This window comes from Lucilia sericata, unplaced genomic scaffold (genome assembly GCF_015586225.1).
Source record: "Lucilia sericata isolate MDLA Ls3-8-SP2 unplaced genomic scaffold, ASM1558622v1 Contig000898F_arrow, whole genome shotgun sequence".
NCBI lineage: Eukaryota > Metazoa > Arthropoda > Insecta > Diptera > Calliphoridae > Lucilia > Lucilia sericata.
The window spans coordinates 73,869-97,737 of NW_023994885.1; the positions used below are offsets into that span (position 1 = coordinate 73,869).

The window sequence follows — 23,869 nt, forward strand, 5'->3', positions numbered from 1 at the left end:
ACAAGTTTATATATCAAGCAGTGAAAGAATTATGTTGTGTTGCTACATTTTTTATAGTGCTCGATGAGGAGATTCTATATACGAAATTTTTTTTAAATCGGAACTCAAATGAAGAAATATGATCGTTTTAAAAATTTAACATAGCCGAGGTGTCCTAATTTGAGGACCACCCGCCGGGCCCCTGGTTTTCCTATAAGGTCCAAATTCAAAACCTAAACTCGACAACACCTCCTCTTTGTGCATACCAAATTTCATTAAAATCGGATTAACCGTTTAGAAGTTACCGAATTATTTCCCCCTTTTTTTTTCCTATACCACTGTGTGCTCCTAGACTATGCCCATTTTAAATTCTGATCTGATATATAAAAAACCATTCCTTACTAATGACTCACCTGTCCAAGATGTGCACAGCTTCTGCTATTTTAAAAGTATAATAAACAATAATGGAGGATCTAGAACTGATACAGTGCATAGCAAAGAACATTGAGTTTCTCCTGGGAGGAACATTATAAACTCGAATATTAAATTAACTTTGTTATACATAAGCTTCAGATATCTGAAATCATTTGTCAAGCCTTCATCAACTAATGTTTAAAGAGAAAGACACCTCCATATATGATCTTTGACAGTTGAAAGAACACTCTCGTATTGTCAAAAAATTCTCAGACGTACATATGTATGTATGTACATGTCATCGAACAGAACTTCATTGGAATCCCCACGTCAGCCAAATAAGGGAAAGATCCATCCATACCTGGAGAAAACAAATCGTTACCGAAAACGACTACAACATGGTGTTGTTCCCAGGTCAAGATGTCGAGATGCTTTACTTGAAAACCTGCCGTTTTAGCCTTATTTCACGGTGGTCCTTTTTCAACCACTTTGCTCACGTACTCAAACTATCTTATCTCTGACCATTGCTGTTACGTTGCTTAACTTCCAAGATGCAAAAATGCGATGGCCTCTGTTGAGTCGGCAACCTAAACACGAATCCATCAAATAAGCTGAGGGCTTGTTCTTACTCACAGAGAACACTCTGTGTGGTAAATCTGATATGAAAAGAGTAAACACTTAACATAACTGGACAAGGAAGTAAAATGGAATCACTTGTATAAAATACCTATCATCCGCCACCATTCAACCCAGAAGACTCCTCATTCATTCGACAGACTCATGGAAAACAACATCGAACAGTGAAGAGTGAGGCTTACAAGTGGGTAAAGTCCGTATACCCTTACATTCAACCGTATCATACACACTTAACACCAACTCATTTCCAACGCCTAGTCCCCCAGTCTTTTAACCAACATTCTCTTCCCTCGAATTTGGGTTTAAACCACGTGCAACCCGTAGGAACCTCTCCAATAACCAGGACAAGACAAAGTCCGAAATTTATACATGTTGTTTACATTTTCTTATTGTTCTTTTGTATATTTTGTCCTGATTGTGGTCCCGTTGTTTAAAATGGGCTTTACACACTACTACTACTACTCGCTGGTCTTAAGATTCATTGCAAATAGCTCTTTCATACCTGAGAGAACCAACATAATGTTCTCTGTTCTCAGTGAATGTCGGATAATAGCAGAGGAAATATAGTCTCCTCTTCCTACTCATTATGACAACTTCTACAGTAGTCATTGTACTCGAGACCCATACTCCTGGCATGATTGCCAAAAGCACAGTGACCCGTTATTACTGATAACAGCGTACGTATCTGCTATCTACGAAAACTTAACAGGGGTGTCATATAGAGACCTGGCTGACCTCGAAGTAAGACAGGTGGTTTACATTAGGGTTCTATAGTTGAAACGAAAAGTCGACTGTTCGACTTTTTTCATTTAGTTAAAAGTCGACTTTTCGACTTTTTGCATTTTATGAAAAGTCGATTTTTCGACTTTTCAACTTTTTTCATTTAAATAAAAGTCGACTTTTAGACTTTTCGACTATAAGTATTTTAAAAATAGTCGACTTTTCGACTTTTTCCGACTTTTTTCGACTTTTCGACTTTTCGACTTTTTTCGACTTTTTTCGACTTTTTCGACTTTTCGACTTTTTTCGACTTTTCGATTTTTTCGACTTTTTGACTATTTTCGACTTCATTCTACTTTTTTCCGACTATTTTTTGACTTTTTTCGAGTTTTTCCGACTATTTTAGAGTTTTTGACTTTTTTTCCACTTTTTTAAAATTTTTGACAATTTTTGACTTGTTTCTACAATTTTCGACTTTTTCCGACTTTTCGACTTTTTCCGACTTTTTTCGACTTTTTCCGACTTTTTTCGACTTTTTACGACTTTTAGACTTTTTTCGACTTTCTTCGACTTTTTTCGACTTTATTCGACTTTCAGACTTTTCGACTTTTATTCACAAAGTCGACTTTTCGACTTTTTTCACAGACGATAGTGGAGTTATCGACTTTTTTGGAACAAAATAGTCGACTTCGACTTTTCGACTTTTTTCGACAAAAAGTCGATTGTTCGATTATTCGAAAGTCGATTTATAGAACCCTAGTTTACATTCGAACAAGAATAACCTAAATTAAACAACGGGATTAAGTTTAAAATTAGAACCTAAAGAAAAAACTTGAAATGTAAATAAATATTTAAAGAATATACAAATTTCGACTTTATAATGGGTCACACGTAATGTTCGTCAATTGTTTAATAGATGTGAATTTATGTTTATTCAAGTGAAATTGTTTCCAAGATTTTATATTTGGATGAATAAAAACATATTAACAAATTTTTCAGTAAATACTTTTATTTCGTTATATATTTGCATGCATTTAATATATATTTTTTTGGTAAATATTTTTATTACATTGTTTTTTTTTTAATAAAAATTGCATTTTTTACAAAAATATCGTTTACAAAATCATAAAGAAATTTTAACAAACATAAAAATTAGACTATTACAGAGAGTTCATATTCATAAAATTAAATACTGGTGCATTAGTAGACTTAAAAACTAAAAATTAAGTTTTAGTGTATCACTGCTGTGGGCCTATACAACCCACTAAAATAATTTTGAACTAGTAACTAAGATTGTTGTGTGGAATGACTAAGGACTAAGAGGTAATTTGTACAAATAATGTAAAAAGGAAAATAAATATGCAAAAAAGTTATACATACTACTTTTTTCGATAGATAAAACTATAAACTATATAGTGGGATAATACAAAGTTTAAACGTAAAATACTTTGGGTTAAGAGTCAGTTATTCATCATCTAAACGTATGGCATGATTGACATGACCACATTCTTCAGAGGGCTTAATATCATCCGAAATGGCGGCAATAGTTGGAGCAATTATATCATTTACTTTCATATTAGTATCGGTATTCAGATTAATATTATTGGCATTTTGTACAGAAGTTATTTTGAAAACACGACGTCTTTGTACGGTATTGATTATGATCGATATGATTAGACCCAAAAACATGGTAAGCAAACAACCGATCATGGAATACCACATATAGCTGAGTTTAAATATGGGCCAAGATCTAAAAGAGGAATAATACCGTTAAAAACTAACTATGATTAAGAACAATAAGAACTTACGTAAATCCCGACACTTCTTCCTCCACAATAGTTTCCATGAAAACAGAACCCAAAGTTTGGGTAGCATTCACTGCACAATCACAATTTTCCACTGAAACTGGTAAAGATACTGGTTCAACATTGGCTATTTGAGCCACCACACCTATAAAGATGACTATCACCAATGAGATAATGCCACCATAAAAGGCTCCCTTGGTATTGGCACTTTTGAAAGCAATACCCAAAGAAAACAAGCCTAAGGTAACGCCACCTATTAAACCATTCAAGGTGAGTGTAGCCTGTAAAACACCGCCCAAGCGTTCCACAATGAAAACCAAGCCGAACGAAAAAATTCCAAAACCCAAAGACATCCATTTGGCATAAAGAGCACCTTTATCGGCAGAAATTTTTATATTCATGCCATTCACCAATAAATCCTCACAAGTAACAGCCGACAAGGAATTCAAAGCCGAGGCCACAGTTCTAAGAAAATAATTTTAAATTATATAAAATTCTATTAAATCTTCATATAACCAACAACTTACCCCAAACTTGCTGCAAAAATGCCCGCCACAAATATGCCAGCTATTGAGTAAATATGTTCATAAGTATTTATTATATAAAATGGCAACAATTGATCAGTGGCGGTAATACGTCCTGCTGTCAAAGGATCACAGTCGGCATAGTGATTGAATACCATTAAACCGGTATAGAAGTTGAGTAGGAACACGACCACCAAACCCAATATGGCAAAACCTAAAGCTATTTTAGCCAATCTTAAAGATTTCAAAGACATACATTTCTGCACCGAAGCTTGATTGGTGCAGAAGAGAGAAGTCCAATAGAAAAAGCCTCCGATAACCACAGACCAGACCGTATGGCGAGTAGTGGGATCAAAATTAAAACTGAAATATTAAGAAAAGTTAGTGTTATAGTTTTGGAAACATTGGAAATGGTTTCTAATAATACATACTTGAAAAATTCCAAACGCTCTCTGTCGGCAGCAGTATTAAATATTTCTACAGGTGAACCACTGTAAAAGCAGCCTAACCCAACGACCAGCACTAAAGAAATGGCCAAAACAACAGCCTACAATGGAATAAATAAAAAATATGAATGTGAAATTTCAAACATACTACAATAAAATATAGAGCTGAATTAGAAAAGAACTAATATTTATATAGGACTGAACAGGAACTGAAATAGATCTGCACTAGAACTGAATTATAACTGCACTAGAACTAAACTGAAATAGAACCACACTGGAACTAAATTAAAACTCAACTAGAATTGAAATAGAACTGTAATAGTACTGAACTAGAACTGAACCAGAACTGAACTAGAACTGAACTAGAACTGAACTAGAACTGAACTAGAACTGAACTAGAACTGAACTAGAACTGAACTAGAACTGAACTAGAACTGAACTAGAACTGAACTAGAACTGAACTAGAACTGAACTAGAACTGAACTAGAACTGAACTAGAACTGAACTAGAACTGAACTAGAACTGAACTAGAACTGAACTAGAACTGAACTAGAACTGAACTAGAACTGAACTAGAACTGAACTAGAACTGAACTAGAACTGAACTAGAACTGAACTAGAACTGAACTAGAACTGAACTAGAACTGAACTAGAACTGAACTAGAACTGAACTAGAACTGAACTAGAACTGAACTAGAACTGAACTAGAACTGAACTAGAACTGAACTAGAACTGAACTAGAACTGAACTAGAACTGAACTAGAACTGAACTAGAAATTAACTAGAACTGAACTAGAACTGAACTAGAACTGAACTAGAACTGAACTAGACTGAACTAGAACTGAACTAGAACCGAACTTAAACTGAACTAGAACTGAACTAGAAATGAACCAGAAATTAACTAGAACTGAATTAGAACTGAACTAGAACTGAACCAGAACTGAACTAGAACTGAACTAGAACTGAACTAGAACTGAACTAGAACTGAACTAGAACTGAACTAGAACTTAACTAGAACTGAAGTAGAACTGAACTAGAACTGAACTAGAACTGAACTAGAACTGAACTAGAACTGAACTAGAACTGAACTAGAACTGAACTAGAACTGAACTAGAACTGAACTAGAACTGAACTAGAACTGAACTAGAACTGAACTAGAACTGAACTAGAACTGAACTAGAACTGAACTAGAACTGAACTAGAACTGAACTAGAACTGAACTAGAACTGAACTAGAACTGAACTAGGACTGAACTAGAACTGAACTAAAACTGAACTAGAACTGAACTAGAACTGAACTAGAACTGAACTAGAACTGAACTAGAACTGAACTAGAACTGAACTAGAAGTGAACTAGAACTGAACTAGAACTGAACTAGAACTGAACTAGAACTGAACTAGAACTGAACTTGAACTGAACTAGAATTGAACTAGAACTGAACCAGAACTGAACTAGAACTGAACTAGAACTGAACTAGAACTGAACTAGAACTGAACTAGAACTGAACTAGGACTGAACTAGGACTGAACTAGAACTGAACGAACTGAACTAGAACTGAACTAGAACTGAACTAGAACTGAACGAGAACTGAACTAGAACTGAACTAGAACTGAACTAGAACTGAACTAGAACTGAACTAGAACTGAACTAGAACTGAACTAGAACTAGAACTGAACTAGAACTTAACCTAAACTGAACTAGGACTGAACTAGAACTGAACTAGAACTGAACTAGAACTGAACTAGAACTGAACTAGAACTGACTAGAACTGAACTAGAACTGAACTAGAACTGAACTAGAACTGAACTAGAACTGAACTAGAACTGAACTAGAACTGAACTAGACTGAACTAACTGAACTAGAATGAACTAGAACTGAACTAGAACTTAACCTAAACTGAACTAGAACTGAACTAGAACTGAACTAGAACTGAACTAGAACTGAACTAGAACTGAACTAGAACTGAACTAGAACTGAACTAGAACTGAACTAAAACTGAACTAGAACTGAACTAGAACTGAACTAGAACTGAACTAGAACTGAACTAGAACTGAACTAGAACTGAACTAGAACTGAACTAGAACTGAACTAGAACTGAACTAGAACTGAACTAGAACTGAACTAGAACTGAACTAGAACTGAACTAGAACTGAACTAGAACTAGAACTAGAACTGAACTAGAACTGAACTAGAACTGAACTAGAACTGAACTAGAACTGAACTAGAACTGAACTAGAAATTAACTAGAACTGAACTAGAACTGAACTAGAACTGAACTAGACTGAACTAGAACTGAACTAGAACTGAACTTAAACTGAACTAGAACTGAACTAGAAATGAACCAGAAATGAACTAGAACTGAATTAGAACTGAACTAGAACTGAACCAGAACTGAACTAGAACTGAACTAGAACTGAACTAGAACTGAACTAGAACTGAACTAGAACTGAACTAGAACTGAACTAGAACTGAACTAGAACTGAACTAGAACTAAACTAGAACTGAACTAGAACTGAACTAGAACTGAACTAGAACTGAACTAGAACTTAACTAGAACTGAAGTAGAACTGAACTAGAACTGAACTAGAACTGAACTAGAACTGTTCAACTGCGAATGTATACAGACGTGTTTGAGTAGTGCTTGTTAAATAGTATACAATAGTCGCTTAAAAGTGAATAAAAATTCAATAAAAATATAAAGACATATATAAAATCATACCTATCAAAAGTACAAAACAATAAAATTAAATAAAGTGCAGTGAAAATAAGATTTTCTTAGTAAACAATTAAAACTTTCAAAATACAAAATAACAAACATAAATCTATATCATAAAACGAAAATTAGCTCAAAGCAAAATCTGAAATGGTCTCTCTTCCAATCATCATACGTACTTGCAAACAGTGTAGTGAACCTTTACCGAGCAACTATGTTAAATGCTTTAATTGCAACAACAGCTTCCACTTCAATCCCTGCAGTCCTCTCTCCGAATCAACATACAATAGCATGAACAATGATCGTAAGGCTATTTGGAAATGTCATTTATGTAAACCCCGCGCTAAATCAACAACAAACAACACCTATGAAGTTGTATTATATCAGGAGAAGCAACAACAAAAGCAAATAAGGGAGAATGATGGTAATGAAAATGAGCAGACTAAACGTTTTAAAGACTCAATTTCTCTAAACGAGTTGCAATCGAGTATTTGCACAATTAAAGCCGAGCTTAAATCTGATGTCAACGAAGTGAAGACTGAAGTTAATGGTGTCAAAACAAATATAATTGATCTAAAAACCTTCGTTGAGCAATTAGCTCTCAAAATTGGCCAATCTGATGATAATTTTAAAGAAGAGATGAAAACTGCCCTTTCTCAAATAACAACAACTCTTTCTAATCTCTTAGGACAAATGGGAGAGATGAGAGAAGAGAATAGGAAAAACAAAAAAGAGATAAAAGAAATGGACACTAAAATTAATAATATCCAACAACAGATGCTAAGCAAAAAAATAGAAATAAAAAACGTAAAAAACACACAAATGCAACCTTATGATATCGTTAAAAAAATAGCTGAGTCAATAAACGTAAATATTACTGAATATGATATCAGCGATGTTTACCGTCTAAAAAGCGTCAAAGACAAAATTTTTGTTGAATTTACAACCCATATCAAAAAAAAGGAATTTATGGGAAGAATCAAACGCCATAGAATTGAAGGTAGCATAATTAATAATGACAACAATAGCGGATTTATTTATATAAATGATTGTTTAACTGCTCCTAATCGTAAACTTCTTTGGCTTGCAAAAACAAAAGCCAAAGAAAACAACTGGAAATATATATGGTCACGAAATGGATCAATATTTGCCAGAAAAACTGAAAATACTCCAGCAATTTTAATTAAAAACGCAGCTGATATCGAAACTATTGCATAGACCTGTCAACGTCGTTAAACTTTTCCCCACTCCCCAGCATTTGTGTAGACCTGGTAATGTCATTAAACTTTCTCCCACAAACAATTTTCCATTTTATATAAAAACAATATTATGAATTTCACACAAGAAAAACACTACAATTGTGAATTGTGAACTAGAACTGAACTAGAACTGAACTAGAACTGAACTAGAACTGAACTAGAACTGAACTAGAACTGAACTAGAACTGAACTAGAACTGAACTAGAATTGAACTAGAACTGAACCAGAACTGAACTAGAACTGAACTAGAACTGAACTAGAACTGAACTAGAACTGAACTAGAACTGAACTAGAAGGACTGAACTAGGACTGAACTAGAACTGAACGAACTGAACTGAACTAGAACTGAACTAGAACTGAACTAGAACTGAACTAGAACTGAACTAGAACTGAACTAGAACTGAACTAGAACTGAACTAGAACTGAACTAGAACTGAACTAGAACTGAACTAGAACTGAACTAGAACTGAACTAGAACTGAACTAGAACTGAACAAGAGCTGAACTAGAACTTAATTAGGTCTGAATCATAACCTTTGATTTTTGTGATAAAATTAAGTTTTTCTTACCTGAAAAGTATCGGCAATAACGACAGCTTTCATGCCACCTTGAGATGAATAGAATACACATACAACATAAATTAAAATCACAGCTATTTTTGTATTTAAACCCGTGGCCTTTGACAATGCTATAGCGGGCGCTAAAACAGCCACCGCGGTATAGAAACACATCTGAAATTTTGTTAACAAATTATAATAAACTATATAAGATTTTTAATAAAGTACAAAATTCTTACCTGTATTACATATAATACAGCACCAAGGACGCGAATTTCCTTGCCAAAACGTATACCCAAATATTCATAACAACTGGTCAATTCCATTTTGAAATAAATCGGATAAAAGATTTTAACAGCTACGGGTATAACAAATACCATGGGGATAACTGGAAAATGGATTTTGAAATTTAATACACATTTAAACAACAACCATATTAACTTACCTATCAAAACAAATTGTGTACCCTGGAAGTACATTTCCGAGGGATTACCCAACAATTCAATGGCCGTTATGAAACTAGTAGTCAAACTAAGTGTCACCGGGAATATGCTCATTTCCGAGCCCAATAAAAATTCATTCGAGGAACTGCCCGATTTCTTAAAGAAACCATAGAAGATGCCAATACCCAAAGATATAACCAACATGGCCAATAAAACAGTATAATCATAAGGTGAAAAGACGGCCTTATGAGAGGGATTACTGCACTCTTCTAATGTTTGATCGGCTACAGGATCCTGAAATGATTTCAACAATATCGAGGCGGCCAATTTGTAGTCAGAATTTTCCTGTGAACCATCTTCACCGCGTACAATTAAATATTCGGGAATATTATGTGGAGGATCAGTGGTAGTTTCATAAGTTTTGGGTACACTGGTGGCCGGTAAAGCCAAACAGCTAACAGTATGAGCCAAAGCGCATAAAAACAATAGTTTCAATATGGCAATCATGGCGGCAGACATTTTAGTTTTAAGGTTTTCAAATTATTAATTTAAAAAGTATAAAGTTTTAGAATTTTGTTTAACGATTTGTGCTGTGTTTTTGTCTGTGTATTTTTAACCCTTTTTTTCAATATAATTTTATAAAGGGGCGAGTTATTTACATTTCCTTTAAAACGTTCTAGTTCGTAGAAAAGTTCCAGTTAATACCAAAAGTTCAATAAGCTGCAAAGATAAGATAAATTTGAAAAATGTTATTAATTTTGTTTTATTACTTTTAATAAATTAATTGTTTTTATTTTTCTCAAAAAAAAAATTAAGAACACAATTGGCATATTGCTGTTCGGGATATTTAGCTCTGAAGTTGTTTTTATATTTTTCAATTTTTTAATTGGTGTCTCATTAATTAATTAAAACTATGGGTGTTTTATATGTATTTTTTTTTTTAAGTACAATATTTTTTAGAGACCACAAACCCAATGAAATTGTTCAAGTTCAATACTATTTCCTTACTTTTTGTTATTATTTTTCGCTTCTTTATGTAAGTCAATGATCTTCAATTAATTAAATGTCATTGAGAAAATTTTTAGCAATGAATTCAGAAAAATAAAACCAAACAATTATTACAAAAATATCAAAATAAATGAAAATGTTTGCCATAAATTTATATGAGAAAACAGAAATAGTAATTAATTAAAATTGGATTAATGTGTAAATAAATAACAAGATCGTTAAAAATACTTATACTGTAAATATTTATTTATTTTTAATAGGAAATATAATTTTAAGGATCTGTATCTGTTTTTAAGAATTTATTTTTTAATTGATAACAATTTTAATGTGTTGAAATAAAAATGTATTTAAACATTTGTTCCATATTTTTAATAGATTTTATTCAATTAATATTTACATTTAATTTCACAATAATTTTTAGAGGTATTTCTATTCTTTATCTCCCTGTCACAGAATTTAATTTCGATCTAAGTCAGATCTTAATGTTTAAAGTTGAATATTTACTTAACACTTCGGCTTTTTGTTGTATTATCTTTAACATAGTCCGTAAAATTTACCAAAAATATCAAAAATTACATCTATTCGTCAGGAATTACGTAAATCAATACTTTGACGTACCAGTAAATTGAAATAAAGAATTTAAAGAAAATTTCCAATTAATATTTTGGGAACTAAAACTGATCTAGAGCCGAACTAGAACTGAACTATACCTAGAACAGAACCTAGAACTGAACTAGAACTGAACTAGAACAGAACTAGAACTGAACTAGAACTGAACTAGAACTGAACAGAACTAGAACTGAACTAGAACTGAACTAGAACTGAACTAGAACTGAACTAGAACTGAACTAGAACTGAACTAGAACTGAACTAGAACTGAACTAGAACTGAACTAGAACTGAACTAGAACTGAACTAGAACTGAACTAGAACTGAACTAGAACTGAACTAGAACTGAACTAGAACTGAACTAGAACTGAACTAGAACTGAACTAGAACTGAACTAGAACTGAACTAGAACTGAACTAGAACTGAACTAGAACTGAACTAGAACTGAACTAGAACTGAACTAGAACTGAACTAGAACTGAACTAGAACTGAACTAGAACCTGAACTAGAACTGAACTAGAACTGAACTAGAACTGAACTAGAACTGAACTAGAACTGAACTAGAACTGAACTAGAACTGAACTAGAACTGAACTAGAACTGAACTAGAACTGAACTAGAACTGAACTAGAACTGAACTAGAACTGAACTAGAACTGAAACTAGAACTGAACTAGAACTGAACTAGAACTGAACTAGAACTGAACTAGAACTGAACTAGAACTGAACTAGAACTGAACTAGAACTGAACTAGAACTGAACTAGAACTGAACTAGAACTGAACTAGAACTGAACTAGAACTGAACTAGAACTGAACTAGAACTGAACTAGAACCGAACTAGAACTGAACTAGAACTGAACTAGAACTGAACTAGAACTGAACTAGAACTGAACTAGAACTGAACTAGAACTGAACTAGAACTAGAACTGAACTAGAACTGAACTAGAACTGAACTAGAACTGAACTAGAACTGAACTGGAACTGAACTAGAACTGAACTAGAACTGAACTAGAACTGAACTAGAACTGAACTAGAACTGAACTAGAACTGAACTAGAACTGAACTAGAGCTGAGCTAGAACCGAACTAGAACTAAACTAGAACTAACTAGAACTGAACTAGAACTGAACTAGAACTGAACTAGAACTGAACTAGAACTGAACTAGAACTGAACTAGAACTGAACTAGAACTGAACTAGAACTGAACTAGAACTGAACTAGAACTGAACTAGAACTGAACTAGAACTGAACTAGAACTGAACTAGAACAGAACTAGAAAGAACTAGAACTGAACTAGAACTGAACTAGAACTGAACTAGAACTGACTGAACTAGAACTGAACTAGAACTGAACTAGAACTGAACTAGAACTGAACTAGAACTGAACTAGAACTGAACTAGAACTGAACTAGAACTGAACTAGAACTGAACTAGAACTGAACTAGAACTGAACTAGAACTGAACTAGAACTGAACTAGAACTGAACTAGAACTGAACTAGAACTGAACTAGAACTGAACTAGAACTGAACTAGAACTGAACTAGAACTGAACTAGAACTGAACTAGAACTGAACTAGAACTGAACTAGAACTGAACTAGAACTGAACTAGAACTGAACTAGAACTGAACTAGAACTGAACTAGAACTGAACTAGAACTGAACTAGAACTGAACTAGAACTGAACTAGAACTGAACTAGAACTGAACTAGAACTGAACTAGAACTGAACTAGAACTGACTAACTAGAACTGAACTAGAATGAACTAGAACTGAACTAGAACTGAACTAGAACTGAACTAGAACTGAACTAGAACTGAACTAGAAACTGAACTAGAACTGAACTAGAACGAACTAGAACTGAACTAGAACTGAACTAGAACCGAACTAGAACTGAACTACAACTAACTAGAACTGAACTAGAACTGAACTAGAACTGAACTAGAACTGAACTAGAACTGACCTAGAACTGAACTAGACTGAACTAGAACTGAACTAGAACTGAACTAGAACTGAACTAGAACTGAACTAGAACTGAACTAGAACTGAACTAGAACTGAACTAGAACTGAACTAGAACTGAACTAGAACTGACTAGAACTGAACTAGAACTGAACTAGAACTGAACTAGAACTGAACTAGAACTGAACTAGAACTGAACTAGAACTGAAACTAGAACTGAACTAGAACTGAACTGAACTGAACTAGAATGAACTAGAACTGAACTAGAACTGAACTAGAACTGAACTAGAACTGAACTAGAACTGAACTAGAACCGAACTAGAACTAAACTAGAACTGAACTAGAACCGAACTAGAACTGAACTACAACTAACTAGAACTGAACTAGAACTGAACTAGAACTGAACTAGAACTGAACTAGAACTGACCTAGAACTGAACTAGAACTGAACTAGAACTGAACTAGAACTGAATTAGAACTGAACCTTAGTTTAGTAGTGGAGCTCAGTAATAGCAAAACAGGAAAAATTCCAATCGATTATTGACTTTTGTACCATTTTATCCGTTGCAGCGGGCATTGCGCCGTTGCGCCGGGTATTGTACCAAAAGTTGTATGAATATTTTCATATTTGTAATTGATCTAATAAATCGATATTAATTAATTTCAGGAAAAATGTCTTTATTAAGTTGTTTACGCGCCTTTTTTTAATTTTTTAATTCATAAATACATTAAATATTCAAATTTAATTATAAACATTTTAAAAATTTTAAAAATTCAATAATTAAAAATTATTATTCATACAGTATAATGATGATTTTGATATTTTCTTATAAACTGTATCAAATATTTGAAACCCATTTAATATCTGCAACAATCAAGCGTGAACTGGATCGAACTAGCTGATGCAAATTTCTCTAAATGTCGTCACAATTAGTCAGTAGAAAAGAAGCTGAAAAGAACTATTAATAATTGCATATTTAATTACTACTTCTAACTAGAAGTAGAATAAATATTTTGCAAGTTGTTTTTGCAAACTTTGATTTAAAAACAAAAAACAAGTTAACATGACAATTTATGTATGTGGCCAATAAGCCAATAGATTATCTATCTCTGCATTTTGAAAAAAAAAAATCTTAAAAATTTTGAATATATGCCAGCCACTACTTCTTTATGTGATGGTTGTTGGTTGGTTGATACCCATTGAATAGAAATCAAACGCAAACGAAAAACAATAACAAATTTACAAGAAAGCAAATTTATCTGGTTTATAGCAGTAACTGCCAGACATACTGGCACGAGCCAGTATAAAAGCGGAAAGATACACATGCAATCATACATACATACGTACATCAACCAAGTTTTACACTAACAAAATATTCTCCTAATAATATGAATAATAATAAAAAAAAAAACAAAAAAATACACATTCATATAAATTTTATTGAATATACTTCACTTCGAACAAGTACTCAACATACTTATGGATATAACAATAACGTTTGGACGGAATATTTAAGCAAAGAAATGTAACGTTTGTTAGACAACTGCAGCGCCAGATCGTTTACACATGTTCAGTCATCATTATGATCATTTAAATGAAATATTATAATAATTAAGTTAATATTGAATAATATACATACTTCCACAACAGCTAATAGTTAGTCATCATCTAAATGATTATAAGCGATCGATTGGTTTAACACTTTGCGGTTTAGTTCAAGTGCCTCCTAACGCCTTTTAATTACTATAGAAGCTGATCATCAGCTACTTAAAGCAGTATCATTACAGTAATCTGTTAAATTTACATAAAAATTTAAAGGCCCTTTATACACAATTTGAGCGACATGCGACATTAAGAGATTTATGTAATTTTAAAAGAATGTTTGAATACTTGTAATTGCCCTCAAACAGTGGTGATAATCGCGTGATGGCACTTTAAGCTCAAGATCAGCTTAGTTCACTAACTGTAGGTTTGTTTTACCTTGGAATTTTTTTTTGATTGTTTAAGAGCACGAAAATTGTGTGTTTAGAAAATAATAAATTAAAATAATTTCCAATATTTTAAACAAATAAGAACGATGTTACAAATTTATTTTTACCATCATGCAAAAAAATTATGTAATCCCACATAGAATGTCATGGTCAAGTGGAACATTAAAAATTCATTGCTACACGAATGACTCTATAAAAACGGGACAAACTGGGTCTGGAGTTCTATATTGAGGACTCAGAAACAAAAATCTACCTAATCATAACACTAGCTTCCTGACAGAAGTCCGACCAATAACGAAATGCGTTAATTGGCACCATATTTACCGACAGCTAGAAGACAATTAGAACGATATCAGGTGATAAAGTTAAATCTAACACCGCATTGGATTGTAAGAAATCCCTAACCGAATACTCTCTCAGAGGCAAGGCTTACATTATATGGGTACCAAGCTGTCGGCTTGGTAATAGCTTTAAAGGGAAGGGAACTTGAGGTAGTTAACCTGACAAACGCAAAACCATTTGACGCTAGGAGGGCAGAATTAAATATACGGGTGAGAGAATCCCATACGGCCTCTTAGAAAAATGAAACAGTGGATAGATCCACAAAGAACCTATGGGGTAACCTAACGAAAGCAAGCAACCTCCTCAAAATAAGCAAGTCTGATGTTAGTATGATAGTATGTATTCTGAGTAGACACACTGAATTATGGGCACAGGCTTTCGCCGAAATAAGATCCAAATATCTTGGGTTTGACATTATTCCGGATATAGCATCTCTCAAATTCTCAGGAATTACGCCCATTCAGGGAATACTTTTTGTTTTTACCAAGAAACATTTTTCATGAAAAGGCGTGCACAACAGGTCCCATAGTGGCCTAGGTGTATATCTTCGGATTTAAAGTAGATACATCCTCCTATCAACGTAACCTAAGTTTTTTCTTAAAAAAGTTTTCATAACATTTGATAAGTGTAACAGACCCATGCTGTAATCGGTAATGTTATGCCATTATCGCACGGCTCTCAAGTTTGACAAGATATTTAGTAAAAACTCATGAAAGCGAAAAATATAACAGAAGTTAAGGGCCGATTTTACAGATCACACTAAAGCAAGAAATTTTAGCTAAGTTTCGAAAATTTCAACTGTAAACCCCGCCCTAAATCTATATTTTAAAGTCGAGAGGTTGGACTTTGGAAAAGAACTTTTCCACTAGGACCTATCATGTTATCAGCAGAAAGACTGAAATGAAGAATGTTAGTCTTGTAACACGCTTCCATCGTAATCGATATTAGTAGTAGACCAATAAAATTATATACATTCTGATCTTATATAATCGATTCTTATTCGTTCGACTTGCTATTGAGATCAAAGAGCTTAAGAAAGTTAATATGACAAATGCGATTGGAACAACGAAACGGCACAACGAAACAAACACTAGAACATTTTCTCTGTCATTGACAAACCTTTGACGAAATTAGGTTCAAGCACTCTGTGAGAGGTATTATAAAATCATTAAATTTTAAAATTATAAGGGATTTCGTCCAGGAATGCTTGTTAACATCATACTATTACTCCAATTTTTTAACCTCTTTTAGAAAATTTTTAATTAAACTAATAATGAAAACTTGTCGCCTGTAGTTTGGCGCCTCCATTGTAAAGAAAGGGTACTAGGAAGATGCTCAGTAATTTCTTAATTAAAATTTTTTTAAGTACAAAAAAAACGGAAGTAAATTTAATATCATCAAACGTTATACATATGCTTAATACTTTTATTCTTATTTATTTAGAAATTATGTGGTTAAAAGATTTACAATAAATACAATAAAATTTAAAAAATCGCTTGAAATTATTAAGTGAAATTGACAACATTTTATAGAGACAGTTAATAATTTTATAGTCGATTAAATAAGACTATTCCGAAGAAATACACCTAGGCCTCCATCGGGCCTGTTGGGCGCTCCTTTACCAGTGACTTTAGTGGGAAGCGAATACACGACCTTTAGTCTAACCTACTAGAACACTATTTATTTTAATTCGGTCTACAATATTAGGGTATTTTATGAATTCTTACGATCGTTTAAAATCAGTTTTTTTTTTACCTAGTGATTGCGTTCCTACTTTCTTCATTTTGCCAACAAACAATTTACAAAACAATTGTAATATTGAGACACTTTCTTCTTGGTTCATTAGTTGTCGACGATTTGCTTCCAGACGCCAGTTTGTTTTATGTCCAATATTAATTTACATTGATAAATTTTATATTGTTGTTGATTGTTTTGTATGGACATTTTTTTTGGAATTAAATTTTGTTTGTATATGGTTTATGTATATGTTTGCATATTTTTAATAAAATGTCAATAAGTAGAGGAAATTTTCTAAATAAAAAGTAGAAAATTCTTCTACAAAGGCATTAATTTTAGCATCTGAAATAAGTTCTAAATAAGAACACATTGTCGTTAATAAAAATTCATGGAATAGACTTTCAAACTAAAATCTGTTAATGATTTTAGTAAAGATATAAACAGCCTAAAAGAAAGTTACGTAGTCCATACTGCAACACTTATTAAACATTATGAATAAAACACACAAACAAAGTCCATTGCCAAATATTAATAGACATTGCCAAATCTCAATAAATAGATTTAATAAATCCTAATCATTTCCACTCTATTTATAACACAACTTTTTTATTCTTTAAATGACAAAAGAAATCCAATATATGGCCCTGTCTATTTTGCCAATAAATTAACATATATTTTTATTTAGCAAATTTTTGTTAATAAAATTTGTTTAGTATATAACGAAATTTTGTCGTATTTTTAGTAAAAAAAATCAAATTAGCTGACATTTATTAAATACATTTTGCAATTAAATAAATTAATAAATTTAAAATTAAAGCTTAAATTAAAATTTTTTTCATTTGTATATTTTGACTTGTAGAGAAAGAATCCGGACCTATTAGTTATCTTTAATTAATTCTATTAGACCAAATACTAATAAATACAAATAAAAAGTAGAAAAAAGGCAAATTATAACCCGATTAAGTCTAGTCTTCAGACCAGACTATTACCTAGACTATTAGGCTAGAATATAGAATATAGACTACACAAAATTCCAAACTATAGACTAAACAGTAGTCCATACTATAGATTAGACAGTAGGCCAGACTATAGACCATACTATCGACTAGACTTTAAAAAGCTATAGTCCGGACTATAAACTAGATTAAAGTACAGACCATAGTCCCGACTATAGACAAGACTATACTATAGTCCAGACTATAGACTATATTATAGTTCAAACTATAGACTACAAACTATTGACTATAGATAAGACTATTTTCCAGACCATAGATTAGACTACATTCCATACTATTGATTAGGCTATAGTCGCTACTAAGGACTAGATATAGTCCTAACTATAGACTAATGTACAGATCACGGAATAGATTACATTCCATACTTTAGACTAGACTATAAACTAAACTATAGTTCAGACCATAGACTGTACTATAGTCTAGACTATAAACTGGACTATAGTACAAATTAGATTATACTACATTCCAGACTATAGTCCAGACCTAGACTAGACTGTCCGGACTATAAACTAGACTAAAGTACACACTATAGTCCCGACTATAGACAAGAGTATAGATTAGACTACATTCCAGACTATAGATTAAACTATAGTCCCTATTAAAGACTAAAGACATTCCAGAATATAGACTTGACTATATAGTAAACAAACCTATATATAATCCAGAATGTAAACTCGACTATAGTACAAATTGGATTAAACTACATTCCAGACTAAAACCAGACAATAGACTAGAATATAGTCCGGCCTATAGACTATAACTAAAGTACAGACAATGGATAGTTTCGACTATATACTATAGACAGAGACACAGTCCAGACTATTAACTAAACTATAGACTATGCTATAGTACAGACTATGAAGTTTATAGTATGTACTGTAGTAGTCCAAACTATAGTACAGACTATGAAGTTTATAGTCTGTACTGTAGTAGTCAAAACTAAAGACAATAATTAAGACTATATATTAGACTAAGGTCCAGAATATTGACTATAGATCAAACTAAGGTCCAGACTATTGACTATAGATCAAACTATAGATTAAACAATAGTCAAGATTACAGATTATTAAACTATAGTCAAGACTATAGATTAAACTATAGTCAAGACTGTAGATTAGACTATAGTCCCTAATAAAAACTAGACTATAGTACAGACTAGACTATAAACTATAGTCCAGACCATAGACTAGAATATAACCCCTCTCCTCCCCTCAGACGCTACAATTCAGACTATTTTCCAGACTAAAGGCTAGACTATAGTCCAGACTATAGGCTAGACTATAGTCCAGACTTTAGGCTACTACTAGACTATTGGCAAGACTATAGTCCAGATTATATGGACTATAGTCTAACCTATAGGCTAGATTATAGTCCAGACTATAGTCCAGACTATAGGCAAAACAAAGTGCTACACTAAGTGCTGACTATAGACTATAGTACTGACTATGGAATAAACTTCACTGCTCACTTATAAACTTTAGAGGGGACATTAGCCGATTTGACTCAAATTACTATTGTTACAGTTTTGGCATGAAAATCTACAAAAAATAATTAACACATTATTTCCTGCCAAAAAAAAATACAATTATTTTAACAAATATGTATCTTTCAGATGAAGTTTTGTGAAATTACTTTGTAGGCGTGAACATCTTTTTGTTAATCTATTCAATATTTAATTAAAAATTAGCATTAATTAACATTTAAATCTTAATAGGCAAAACTTAATGCCTTAATTTTAGTAATTTTTATGCAAAGTACATAATTAAATTATTAAAAAATCTAACAAATATTTCACTTATAAAGAAATTTAAATATTTAAAGAAAAATAAGTAAATATTTTATTAAATATTTACAACATGTCAAAAAAAATAACATGTAATGAAAGTAATGATAATCATATTACAATATAATTATTAAAAATTAATTTGTTGCTAACAAAAAATTTTAAATAAATAAATAGTTACAATTTCGTGACGCTTAACGGTTGTATTTGTATAAGATAAATACATAGTAGGAATAATTAAATTTAATAGCAATAATTTAAAATTTTAACTTTAACTAAAAAAAAGTAATATTTTACAAAATAATATTTTTAATTTAAATTTGAAAATTAATTTTTGAATAAACAAATAAGCAATAAGTTTCACAAGAGTGTAAACAATTATTTTTATATAAATATCTGTTATCATTATTACTATTAAAACTTTCTTCTACTAAAGAATAATTGCTTAAAATAAGGGTTTAAATTAAAAATAATTCTAAAATTAAGTTTAAGTCGCACTAAAATATGTATTATAAGTGTGATTTAATTAAGAAATAATTTTAGATCATTTAGTCTCGTATTACTTTCTATTTTGCATTTTTTTTAGCCTTAACAAGATTTGACACATTTTGGGTGATATATCATAGAGTAAACGAAACCCTTTGTAATTATTTATTAAAGTTAAACAAAGTAAATTTTTGAATAATAGTACTTCATGAATATAAGTCAAAATTTTGACAACCTGTTGCCTAAAGCAATGTACTAATAAATGTCAAATCTTTTATTTCACTTATGATAAATCGTTTTAAACGGCGATTGCTAGCAAAATTAAAAATGTTTATACAAATTTGCGAAAAAAAACGTGTAAGACAACAAACAATAAAAATATTAATAAATTCGAATAAACTAATAGTGCTCAATAAACCCTTTTAATACAGAATATAGGACTTCTTTAGCTCCACCCGTTTGGCCGATATCGTGCTTTTCTAAGACCCTCAGGCAAACAGACATGTTTAGTTCGCCTTAAAATCTAAGAATTGGAACGACAAAATCAATGTGTCTCCATATTTTATAGTATAAAAATTAATATAGTCTTGCAATATAATTAAGCAAACACATCAACCTTGTGGATATATCGAGGATCGGAAAATAATTGGCGCGTTAGAAAAATTTTCATTTTGGTTTTTTCATTAATTAGTTAGTTAGTTAGTTTGAAAGGAGGATGTATATACATCAAATCCGAAGAAATACACCTAGGCCTCTATCGGGCCTGTTGTGCGCTCCTTAACCAGTGCCTCAGGTGGGAATCGAACCCACCACCTCCGGTCTACCAGTCTAGAACACTAACCACTAACCTACCGGAGGCCACTTCATTAATTATAATATCTATTAATACTAATAATAGACTCTATAGACTAGACTATAGTCCTTGTCTTGTCTATAGTCTTGACTATAGAATAGACTATAATCCAGACTATAGAATAGACTATAATCCAGACTATAGAATATGCTATAGTCCTGACTTTAGAATAGACTATAGTCCTGAATATAGAATAGACTATAGTCCAGACTATAGAATATACTATAGTCCTGACTATAGAATAGACTATAGTCCTGACTATAGAATAGACTATAATCCAGACTGTAGAATATACTACAGTCCTGACAATAGAATATACTATAGTCCTGACTATAGAATAGACTATAGTCCTGACTATAGAATTGACTATAGTTCTGTCTGTAGAATATCCCACAGTCCTGACTATATAATAGACTTCAGACCAAACTATAGACTAGACTACAATCCAGACTATAGACTAGATTTCAATCCAGACTATAGACTGGATTATAGTCCAGACTAGACTATAGTCCAGACTATACATTAGATTATAAACCAAACTATAGTCCAGACTATACACTAGATTATAGCCCAGAATATAGATTAAACTATAATCCAGACTATAGACTAGAATATATTCCAAACTATGGACTGGACTATAGTCCTGACTATAGACTAGATTATAGTCCTGACTATAGACTAGATTATAGTCCTGACTATAGAGTAGACTATAGTACTGCCTATAGGATATACTACAGTCGTGACTATATAATAGACTACACATCAGACTATAGACCAGACTATAGACCAGACTACAGTCCACACTATAGACTAGACTATAGTCTAGACTATAGTCTAGACTATATATTAGACTACAGTCCAGACAATACACTAGATTATAGCCCAGACTATAGACTATAGTGTAGACAATAGACTAGGCTATATTTCGGACAATAGACTAGATTATAGTCCAGACCATATACTAGACTATAGTATAGACTATAGACTAGAGTATAGCCCAGACTATAGAATATATAGTAGTCCGGGATATTAATTATAGTCTAGGCTACATACCAGACTATAGCCTATAAGCGCTACGTCACTCAATGCTCTGGAAACATTTCTGTGTACCAGGACATTCGAGGATAATCGGCAATAAAATGTACTGACTATAAAGGGAAGGGGCTGGAGGAAGATAACCAGAGAAATGCAAAAACTTATTCTTAGTTGATACATGGCCACTATTATACCAAATTGTACAAGCGCATTTAGACGAATATAGAGAATGCGAAGAGGACACTAAATCGCTGGAAAATTTTCTCTTTAATCATCGAAATTATATCAAAATATCTTGGGAGTAATGTTATTACAGATATTTAATCGGTTGGGAAAACTAATTGGAAAATTGTTATAAACTAGAGTCCAGGGTGCCTCCGCTATGTTAATTAATAGTATTGTACTCTGTCGTGAGTTTGATTCTCATAAAAGGCTCTGGTAAAGGAGCTCACTAAAGGTCTGATAATTGCCTAAGTATAACTACGTCCTCATTTAAAACTTATTAACTTACATCCAGGAAACTGAATTTGGAAGGAATCGAAAAACATATAACTACTTGAAATAATTAAAAAATATTCTGACTATATAAATTACTATTAAAGGTAGACCGACTTTCTCTTTAATAAATGAAATCAATAAAAAGTTAATAAAAATTTTGTTCAACTTACCGTCTTGAAAACACCTTTTTCTGTGCCAGTATTGCTTCTTAACCAAAAATGTTCTGAATTGTATTTGCAGTATTGTGCCGCGATTATTCCGGTATTTCATTAACGTGAATAAATTTAAATAATTTAAAATTAAACAAAATCTATTAAAAGAAAATTGTTTGGTTATAGTTTATTTTTTTAAGTCCTTGTTAAAAACAAAAGGACATTTTTTATTAAAAGTTTATTTTATTTAGAATTAAAATGATTCTTAAAAACACTATTCAATAATAGTTTTTAGTTTTTAATTCAACATGAAAAGGAAATTTTAATGCCTTTTTCTCCTTTTCTTTATAATTTTAAATTGAAATATTTTTTCACACACACTCTGCTACACATTTGTTTTCATTTAATTTTTGCTTATTTGATATTAAATAAATTAATTAATAAATTTGTTTTCATAAAAAAGTAAAAAATTCAACCGTTTCTTTTTTAACCATTCGATCGTATTGACAATTTGCGAATAAATGTTTGAATTTATTGTAGATGTTCGGTTTATATATGAAGCTCAGCTTCATTATTTTACGGCGCTTTATTTCATTCTTTTTACTCTACTCTTAAACTCATCGTATCTCATGGATACGGACGTTGCTTGTCGGTAAAAACTAGAGAAATACGGTTTTCTCAATAAAAGACACACACACATGCATACACGACGAAGCTGTTCAACGACGATGTTATAAGAAAAATTATTAATAACACGATCATTGCTTGTGTTTTTCCTATCAAGAAAAAGTGTTTTGTAAAAAATTAAAAGAAAAAACTTTTAGGATTTTAGTGATCAGGGCTAATAAAGAATGTTTTAGATTTTGCTGTAGTACCTTTTTAAAGTTAATAACCTTAAAAAAATTTTAAATA

At 32.0% G+C, this 23,869-nt stretch overlaps 1 protein-coding gene across 1 annotated transcript; it reads right to left on the reverse strand.

Moving 5' to 3' along the window:
* Positions 1-2,741: 2,741 nt before the first annotated feature.
* On the reverse strand, positions 2,742-23,484 carry LOC119608896 (putative sodium-dependent multivitamin transporter). The gene is made up of 8 exons (XM_037963473.1): positions 22,976-23,484; positions 9,497-10,214; positions 9,291-9,439; positions 9,064-9,225; positions 4,510-4,625; positions 4,082-4,441; positions 3,558-4,019; positions 2,742-3,499 (listed from the first exon to the last, which is right to left on the reverse strand). Exons 2-8 carry the CDS (start codon positions 10,011-10,013, stop codon positions 3,214-3,216), a joined length of 2,052 nt encoding a protein of 683 aa, XP_037819401.1. The 5' UTR covers positions 10,014-10,214; positions 22,976-23,484; the 3' UTR covers positions 2,742-3,213.
* Positions 23,485-23,869: the final 385 nt, after the last annotated feature.

Excerpts from the sequence above, each read along its gene's own strand:
- LOC119608896 (XM_037963473.1), bottom strand. The coding sequence starts at position 10,013 with ATGTCTGCCGCCATGATTGCCATATTGAAACTATTGTTTTTATGCGCT. Across the intron at positions 4,442-4,509 it reads GAGCGTTTGGAATTTTTCAA|TTTTAATTTTGATCCCACTA; the intron begins GTATGTATTATT and ends TTAATATTTCAG. Across the intron at positions 4,020-4,081 it reads ATTTTTGCAGCAAGTTTGGG|AACTGTGGCCTCGGCTTTGA; the intron begins GTAAGTTGTTGG and ends TTATTTTCTTAG.